Source organism: Hipposideros armiger, unplaced genomic scaffold, assembly GCF_001890085.2.
Source record: "Hipposideros armiger isolate ML-2016 unplaced genomic scaffold, ASM189008v1 scaffold_125, whole genome shotgun sequence".
Classification (NCBI taxonomy): Eukaryota; Metazoa; Chordata; class Mammalia; order Chiroptera; family Hipposideridae; genus Hipposideros; species Hipposideros armiger.
The window spans coordinates 1,223,011-1,232,670 of record NW_017731475.1 but is presented as its reverse complement, the minus strand read 5'-3'; the positions used below and the strand labels follow the sequence as shown (position 1 = coordinate 1,232,670).

The 9,660-nt window shown below is 38.3% G+C and overlaps 1 protein-coding gene across 3 annotated transcripts in view; it reads left to right on the top strand.

The window, feature by feature from the left end:
- Positions 1 to 8,954, top strand: part of TRMT10C (tRNA methyltransferase 10C, mitochondrial RNase P subunit) — a 30,346-nt gene extending 21,392 nt beyond the window's left edge. For 2 of the 3 annotated variants that reach the window (XM_019648365.1, XM_019648366.1), the window contains exon 3: positions 6,468 to 8,954. In XM_019648365.1, the coding sequence (XP_019503910.1) occupies positions 6,480 to 7,742 (1,263 nt within the window). In that variant the 5' untranslated portion in view covers positions 6,468 to 6,479 and the 3' untranslated portion in view covers positions 7,743 to 8,954. Of the gene's footprint in view, positions 1 to 4,273; positions 4,420 to 6,467 lie in introns of those variants that run through there. The other variant, XM_019648364.1, reaches the window with a different exon arrangement.
- Positions 8,955 to 9,660: the final 706 nt, after the last annotated feature.

Sequence of the window (9,660 nt, the reverse complement as noted above, 5' to 3'; positions counted from 1 at the left end):
ACACTAATATGTGCGTGTCACTTCCCAATACTAGACTAAACACATCTCAACAAAAAAGAACACATTGTTAGAAAATTTGCTATGGAAAGTCTCTCTTTAACTGGAAATTCCCTCCCTTGCTTTTCAACTTTTCTTCAAAGACTGGTTCTCTAATATAGAGTGCATCAGGATAACCTAGAGATCTTGTTAAGACAAAGATTGCTGGGCATCCCTGCCAGAGTTTCTGATTCTGTAGAATTAGAAGGTGGGGCTCCAAAATTTGCATTTCTAACTAATTCCCAAATGATGCTAATGCTGCAGGTCTGGACACCATACTTTGTGAAGCACTATTAGAAAGGCCAGGGTGGTAATAAAGTTAAGTCTACCTCATGTGAGGTGATATTTATGATTGATTATCTTCTGGCCTAGTTCCTCCTCTAAGGAAAGCAAAAAAAGGGTTTTGTTGACTGAACCCATGTTTTATGACCCCAACGATCTCTTCTCCCAAAGAAAAGGTACCCTGTCCCAAAAATAATGCTTTATTTTTCTTTTGTTAATAGCTCCCTTGCCCTACAGTGCTTCCTATAAAAACCTTCCTTATTAGGCCCCCTGCCTTCCTCTAAAGCAGCGGTTCTCAACCTTCCGAATGCCACAACCCCTTAATACAGTTCCTCATGTTGTGACCCCCAGCCATAAAATTATTTTTGTTGCTACTCTATAACTGTAATTTTGCTACTGTTATGAATCATAATGTAAATATCTTTTTGTTTTCCGATGGTCTTAGGCAACCCCTGTGAAAGGGTCGTTCAACCCCCAAAGGGGTCACGACCCACAGGTTAAGAACCGCTGCACTAAAGGAAAGTGAGCTTGCCTAAAATAATCCACTTTTAACTTGTTAGTCCCACCCTCTTTCTACCTATAAAAACCTTTCATTTTGTACAACTCCAAAAGCACTTCTAGTTGCTTGATGGGATGTTGCCCAATTCATCAATCTTTTAGTTAAAGCCAATTAGATCTTCAAATTTTACTTGGCTGAATTTTGTTTGTTTAACAGTACATACCACTTTTTGTTTACCCATTAATCTATTGATAGATGTGTCCACTGCTTCCACATTTTGGCTATTGTCAATAAAGCTAAAATGAACATTGGATTATGAGTATCTGTGTCCCTGCTTTCAATTCCTTTAGCATAACCTAGGAGTGGAATTGCTGGATCATAAGGTAAGTCTATGTTTAGCTTTTTGAGAAATCACTAAATTGTTTTCCATAGCAACTTCACCATTTTACATTACCACAAGCAATGCACAAGGGTTCCAATTTCTCCTCATCCTCACATCTTCAGACAATATTTATTATTGTCTTTTTAATAATAGCATTGACATAAGAACATCCAAATTTGTAGAAAATTTTGATGAGTTTATTAGCATTTATTTGAGCCAAACAGAGGATATTCCTGGAAGCAAGATCTCACTAGACTAAGAAAAATGCCTCCTAGAATGATTGATAGTTTGCAGTTTTTTATGCATTTGGAATTAAGGAGGGAATGTAAAAGGTTACATGAAGGTGGGAGAAAGCCAGGTGGGGATTGGATTGCAGGCTAGTTAACAAGATTATGTGTTCCCTTGAGGATGGTTACAATTCTGAGAGGTCTGAAAAAGATTACTCTGGCATTTCAAAGGTGTATTAACCTAGATACTTAAGAACAATGGACAGGGCTTCCTTAAGGCAAAGATAAGCTTTTTACTAAAAATGTCATATGTCTGGGTCATGACTACCCACAAAGACCTGCCCAGTTAGGAATTTATGATCAGATCATCCTATGAGGTTACTTTTCATCACTGTACTTGCCAGTTTTATTACAGAACCACTTTTTTGTCCACAATAGGGATGAACGAGTATAAGGGGGTATGTCATTATAGGTTTGATTTGCACTTCTCTAATAATTACTGATGTTGAACATCTTTTCATGTGCTTATTGGCCATTTGGATTTTTATTTTTTTTTGGAGAAATGTCTACTCAAGTTCTTTGCCCACTTTTGAATTGGGTTGTTTGATTTTTTTTGTTGTTGATTTGGAGTTCTTTATTTATTCAGGATATTAATTCCTTATCAGATATATGATTTGTAGTTCCCTTTTTATTCTGTTGATATTGTCCTTTGGTGTACAAAGTTTTCAGTTTGTGTGAAATCCAAAATGTCTATTTTTTCTTTTGTTAACTGTGCTTTTGGGGTCATATCTAAGAAATTGTTGCCAAATCCAATGTCATGACATTTCCCCCTATGTTTCCTTCTAAGAGTTTTATAGTTATCATTCTTTTTTTAAGATTTTATTGGGGAATTGGAGAAGGGGAACAATGTTGAGGAATTGGGGAAGGAAAACAGCCAAGTTGTTGTCCTTCAATCTTCGTTGTGGAGGGCGCAGCTAGCTCAGCTCCAAGTCCAGTAGCCATCTGGCAGCCCATCGGCAGCTTGCAGCCACTCAGCTCAAGGTGCCATGTTCAATCTTAGTTGAGGGTGGGTGCAGCCCACCATCCCAAGTGGGAGTCGAACCAGCAACCTTGTTGTTAGGAGCACGTGCTCTCACCAGCTGAGCCATCCTGCCACCTATTGGCAGCTCAGCGGCGGCTCAGCTTGGGCGCAGCATCACTGGCCCATGTGGGAATCGAACCGGCAACCCTGTTGCTTAGAGCTCGCGCTCTTAACCATCTGAGCCACTTAGCTGGCCCTATAGTTGTCATTCTTACATTCAAGTTTTTGATCCATTTTGAGTTAATTTTTCTATATGGTTTTAGGTTAAGGGTCTAACTTGTTCAGCACCATTCCTTGAATAGAATATCCTTTCCCCAATGAATGATGTTGTGCTGTATGTTTTAATAATGACAACAGTCAACAAAAAAAATTCTAGCCTAAGAAAAAGCTTATAACAGTTTATTTGAGCCAAACTGACGACAATCGCCAGGAAATGAAGTCTCAATGGGTTGAGAAAATGCTCCGGAAAATGGCCATTTTGCAATTTATTTTATACATTAGAATCAAAGGAGAAGGGTTACATGAAATCCATTGGTTGTAGATTAAGGGAGTGGGAGAAAGCAAAGTGGGGAAATCTCTGGGATTGGATAAAAAGTAAACTGAAGAGACACACTTTTTTTTAAATTATTTTTATTGTGAAATACACATTTTTTAGAATTAGTTTCAGCTGTACAACACAGTGCAATAGTTATACTTTTTACCCCTCGAGGTGACAATCACACACTTCTATTACATTGGTGGGTACAAGATAGTTAACAGCATTTTACAGCACATAGAGATAGTATTTGGGGAACAAGGTAACAGTGAGGGATTTTGTAGATTCCTGTTCTTGTGTATTGGGTTGTGCACCCCTTGGGGGGTGGGTGTCCATAAAAAGGGACAGTCCAAATGTATGTTATCTTAGATGCAAAAAGACAAAAAATAGGCTCACTTAAGGTAAAGATTGACCTTTGTCAAGGAAGCTACAGGCCAAGGATGTGACTACTCGCCATGACTCGCTTTTATTTAGGAGTTTTTAGGAGTTTTTATGTTCAGGCCATCTTATGTGGTTATTTTCAGTCTCCTGAGATTGTTAGGTTTAATCTGTGGCCCCTTTTTCATCCACACAACTAAATCAAACACTTTTTTTTTTAAGATCTAATTGGCTTTATTAAGCGATTAATGAATCCAGCAGCATCTGATCTAGCAACTAGAAGGGCGATTTTTAAACCAAAACACTTTAAAATATTGTGCTGGCTAAACAAAACACCTACACTGTATTTTGTCCCAAAGGCCACAAATTTGCAGTACGTGCTTTAACTTCACTTTCACATTAAATTTTCCAAATGAGCTAACGGGAGTGAGAAATATTCAGTACTGCCTGTCAAGCTCCAAGCATTGTACCAGGTACTGGTGATAAACTGGTCAAAAGTTTAATAAGTTAAAGTCCTAGCATCCAGGAGTTTAAAGCTGAGTGAGATTTGTGAAAACATTTTATTTTAGTACTATGTAAATGCTTATAAATAAAGGGACCAAGCAGAGTGAGTGTAAGTTAAGAGGACTACAAAGAGCTTTAAATAATGGGAGAACAGAAAAAAACAAAACAAAAAAAACCCCAGCTAGACAGCCCATCTGGATTGATGGGCAGTTGGCAACTGCCCAGGGTAGGGCAACCAGCCTGCTGCCCAACAGTGCTGCTTTCCAGGCCATAAAGCTTTCGCCTGTGTTGTGACGTCATATGACAGCGACGGGAGGAGAGGGCGGGATTTCCGGCTGCGGGTCTCCGGTCAGTGACCGTTACCGTGTTGACGGATAGGCGAGCGGTGCGTCAGGCGTGGCACCGATCTCTGGGCTGCATTTCACAGCAGTGTCCTGCGTCTTCTCGGGGTCCCTGCGGTTTGCACCCGAGGGAGCCACTGTCTCTGCAATCCTGGTATGGGCGTTTCTTGTCTCCCAGTGTGTGTGTTGAGGTGGGAAGAGAAGGAAGACTTCTAAGAGACTTAGTGGAGCATGTGCGTTAAGAAGGCCCTCGTAAGAGGAAGCCCAGTGACTTACGGCAACTATAAGTAGTACAATACCTGGAACAAGAGCAGTGTTCCCTAAAATATATCCTTATTCGCTTTTTTACATTTTGGGTTTTCATTTCTATGCTACCCTAAAAATCTTGACCAGTCACAGAGAGAAAACTTTCGTCCTGAAATCAGTGGTTCTCATAATGGGACTGAGGACTCCTGGTTAAACATTCCAGGAAATCCAAAGTAAAGTATTTTTTTTCTTTAAAGGGTGTGTGAACATGTTTTAAATTGACCCAGGGTATTTATTCGAAAAATACTTGGGTGATTACTGAGAGCCATATACGGCCAAGCACTGGGTTCAGTGTTAATATAAACATAGTCCTTGTTCTGATAGAGTTTACCACCTAGTGTGGCAAAAAAGTAACTAGACAATTAGAATGCAGTGTTACAAGTACTATGATAGAGAGATACAGGGTGCTGTAAGAACCAATAGGAGGAATACTAGATCTAAAGTTTGAGGTGAAAAAAATAGCTACAGGTGTGACTGAAGAGGTTAGCAAAGGGTGATTTTGTGAAAAACTTTATAAGCCACATTTATAAGATTAGACTTTAACCTGGCAGCAGTGGGCTTAGAAAAATACACATTGGGGATGATACCAGTGCATTATCAGATTTGCCCTACCTCCAAATGTCATCTCCCTTAGAGATAAGGGAAAGCAAATCTAGAGGCTAGGACATGCAAATAAGAAAATGGGGTTGAAGAGAAGTGAATGGATTCAAGAAGTATTTAGAAAGTAAAGTGAATATAACAAATGGATTAGGTATGGTGGGTGTGAGAGAGGACAATAATGAAATGACTCCTCTGGTTTCAGCACATGGATGGATAGCAGTGTCTCTCCCTGAAACAACTCAGAGGGAGAAGTAGATTAGGAAGGGAAGGGAGAGAGATTATTTTGATAGTTGTATTCAAGGGGTCTTCTGGTTCATGGTGATTGAAGCTACTGAGGTAAATCCAACCTCACAGGGGAAACGTTTAGGTTGAAAAAAGGGTTCAGAGCAGAACTCCAAGGCACATCTGCCTTTCAAAAGAGTGGGAGCAAATCTAAGCATCAGTGCACAGGTCAGAGAGGCAGGAGACCTAGAAGCATGCAGAGTCATTAAAAGAAGCAAAGGGAAGAAGCAATTTGTTTTTTTCAAATATTTTAGCTGCATTTTGTGAAAAGTTGAATTTCTTTTTTTCCTTCAAATCCAGCACTAGTTTCACATCTTTAAGCATCTGGTTTGTGGACATCCGGACCTTTAGGATAAAATTGTGGAATATACATATATTCGACATTTTGTTTAGCAGTAACATTATTTGCTACAAAATAAAGTCTGAACTGGAGAAAGAAGGTTTTTTTAATTGTGTTTTGTTTTAAAATCAGTAGATCTCTCTGTATTTCTGTTTTGAAAACATATAAAGGCATTGGTATAGCAGCTCCTAAGTGCTTTTTACTAGTTGCCATATTCTGTAACTTTTCAGCCCTTTGTATTCATGTATTGCTTACATTAAGGATCTTATGTTTGGGTCTGTATCTGGGATAGTGTAGAATGGAGAAGAATACAGCCTCATGACCTTAGCCACATCATGGTATGTAACTTTGTTATCTAGTATCATTGATTTTCTGGGCCCCTTGATTCAAATCTAAAACGGATCTTCAAGATATCCTATTGCCTAAAGCAATAGTGAAATTCATGTCTAAAATAAGAACCCAAATAAGTTTTAAACTTTTTGCCTAGTGAGTCATTATAGTCTCTAGGCCACAGAAGTCTAGGAAAAATTAATGATGCAGCAAATGAAGTTGTATTAAGATTACACTTTGTGTTTCAGAAATCGATTACATTTTGATATCTCAAATTTGTACTTGCACAGTTGAGAGGTTTTTAAAATCTTTATCTAACTTTTTATTACATTTTTCTTTTATAGGGGTTTTCTTACATGCCTGTTTTCATCAAAATGAGTGTTAGTATCACCTTTGTAAGACCTTTTACCAGAGTTTTGGTACCATTTACCCTTAACAGGAAGAGACGGGTTTTATATTCAACAATTCTGCCGAGATACATGTCTTCCAAAATACCTGCTGTGTCCTGTCCTAATAAGGAGAGTACATCACCTCCTAAACAGCTGGAATTGGATGGGTGGAAAATTACAATGAAATCTAGTGTGCAAGAAAGTGTTTCAACAGTCTCAAGTACCAAGGATGAAGATCCTGTAGCTGCCACCAGGGAGTTAATTGAGATGTGGAGATTGCTTGGCAGAGAAGTACCAGAACACATCAGTGAAGAAGAGCTCAAAACCATTATGGAATGTGCTTCTAAATCGTCGAAAAAAAAATATTTAAAATATTTATATGTTAAGGAAAAAATGAAAAAAGCTAAGCAAATAAAAAAGGAAATAAAAGCAGCAGCAAAGGAAAAAGCAAAAAAAGACCAGCTGCTAGAAACCACTAAGGAAGATAAACAGCAAGACTTTATGTTTCTACGACTTTGGGATAGGAATATGGACATAGCAATGGGCTGGAGGGGTGCCCAGGCCATGCAGTTTGGACAACCTTTGGTTTTTGACATGGCTTATGATAATTGTATGAAACCACAAGAACTGCAGAGTACTGTTTCCCAGCTCTTAGAAAGTGAAGGATGGAACAGAAGGGATGTTGATCCTTTCCATATTTATTTCTGCAATCTTAAAATAGATGGCCCTTTTTATAGAGAGTTAATTAAACGTTATGGAGAAAAATGGAACAAATTGCTTTTAACAGCAACAGAAAAGTCTCACATAGATTTATTTCCAAAGGACAGTATTATATATTTAACTGCAGATTCTCCTAATGTTATGACTACTTTCAAGCATGACAAAATTTATATAGTGGGATCTTTTGTTGATAAGAATCTGCAGCCAGGCGCATCCCTAGCCAAGGCAAAACGGCTGAATCTGGCAACAGAATGCCTTCCATTAGATAAATATTTACAGTGGGACGCTGGTACAAAAAATCTCACCTTAGATCAAATGATACGTATTTTGTTATGTCTGAAAAACACTGGTAGTTGGGAAGAGGCCTTGAAATTTGTTCCTAAGAGAAAACATACTGGTTATCTGGAGATTTCTCAGTATTCTCAAGAGTTTGTCAACAGAGTGAAGAAGTTAAAGACTTTTAATTCATTTCCAAAAGGCTCTCTAAATATACGCACACAGAAAAAGTGACCTGAATGAGAATATTTGATCGCTTAAAAACTAAATGGATTGGAAATACAGTTCTATTAGTCCCTTTCTTCCTGAGTGGAATTCACTTGCTCTTTCTTTTAAAGGTTGTCTTTCCAAACTAAATGAATGAAGTATTTTATCTTTCCCCAATTAACATCTGCAAAACTTTGGAAATATATTTTGTTTATTATAAAAAGAAACTTAATCTTAGAAAGTAAATGTTGTCCAAGTTTGTTGAGCCCAGTAAAACTGTTGTATCATTGGTGTGGCATTTTTATGAATACTTGGGAGTCTTAGATTCCATTTTCCTTCTTAAATGTTCTTTTAGCCATGTCAACAACTATCCTTTCATCAAAAATTGATATAAAGATTTCTAAACTTCAGGTGGTGGTTCACTTATTAAAGTAACATTTGATACAGTGCTGGGGATTTCGTAGGCACTCAAGTATATTGCTTAACAGAATCTTTATTAAACAAAATATTAAGATAATCCCTTGGCATGTCATGGGATTTGGCTTATAATGAAAAATGGGTGTGGGGGGATAAAACTCATTTCTTGTCCTCTTGGAAAAAAAAGGGTTTATTTGATGAGTGTTACATATGGCACTTCCCAATTACAGTATAGATGGTTTTCCTTTTCTAGGAAATAGCTCCGTTTCTCCAGTCATGATTTGAATGGAAGCTGCCATATTTTTACAGACCTTGCTCCCTTGGCCACAGCTGATTATCCAAAAGGAGACACCTCACACAAATTTAGAGATGGGCATCTGACTTTAAGATAGGGCAGTCAGAACCCTTTTCCAGGAATTTTGGGCTTGAGAATGAAGATAACCTGTGTTAGTTCCTTTCTGATGGTAGACTTTGACAAGTAGCTCTGGAATTGATAGTGGCCATGTCTTTTATGAAGGAGCCAGACTACAGTAGGAGAGTGAAGCTTACCTACAGAAATAAGACCAATTTCTGGAGCTGTTCAAATCCCTGCTTCTAGTTGTCTCTGAGGTCTAGCTATAGATAGCATTTATTGGTTATACAAACCTCATGCAGTATCCCGCTAATAAATTCCCCTTTGCCTAAACGAGTTCGGGTTTCTGCCACTTGCTACCTAATGAGTCCTAATATATTTGAGAAAATATGTACTTATTTCCTAAGAAATGAACTTTTAGGAACCATATTCATTGTAGATTGCCTGCACCATTAAAATTTTTGAAAACATGGTGATGCAGGATGTTGTTTTTGAGTGGCCAGGATCGTGGTCTCGCAGCACCTAAGAATGAAGATACAGACCAGAGATGTAAAGTTTGCAGAAAAGAACAGTTTATTAGAGCAAAAAGATACAGCTCTCTAAAAGAGAGGGGCACCCGAAAAGTTGGAATGCCCCCCAACTAGGGGGGAAGGCTTCTGTTTATATGCTTTTACTAGCCTATCTGAGGAGAAAGCTGGCACCTGCTTGAACAGGTTAGATTTATTTTGGCCGTTTCAGCCTGGAGGAGGCTTTTTCAGATAGTTTTAGTTGCCTCGGTGTAATTGATATCCCTGGTCTGGTAGGAGTAAATTGTCTCAAGGCTGTGCTTTTGGGGTCAGGGCTGAGGGCAGAGGCCTTGGAGATATGTTTTTCTTTTGTTCATTCTACCAGGGAATTCCTAACTGCCTAATTGTTACACTAAATAACCTGTCTTAATGGGAAATAGAGATCTGTGGCCAAATATTGGATTGTCAGAAAAGTCATGACGTATTTCTTCTATGTTTTTCATTGCAAAAATGCATCATGACTTTTCCGACTATCTAATATTTCTACCTAGTTTCTGAATTGGAAATTAGCATAAAATATGCTAACCAATACATTTTTGTTTTTTAAGATTTTATTGGGGAGTTGGGGAACAGACAAGTTGCTTTTCCTTTTGTTCTTCAGTCTAGTGGA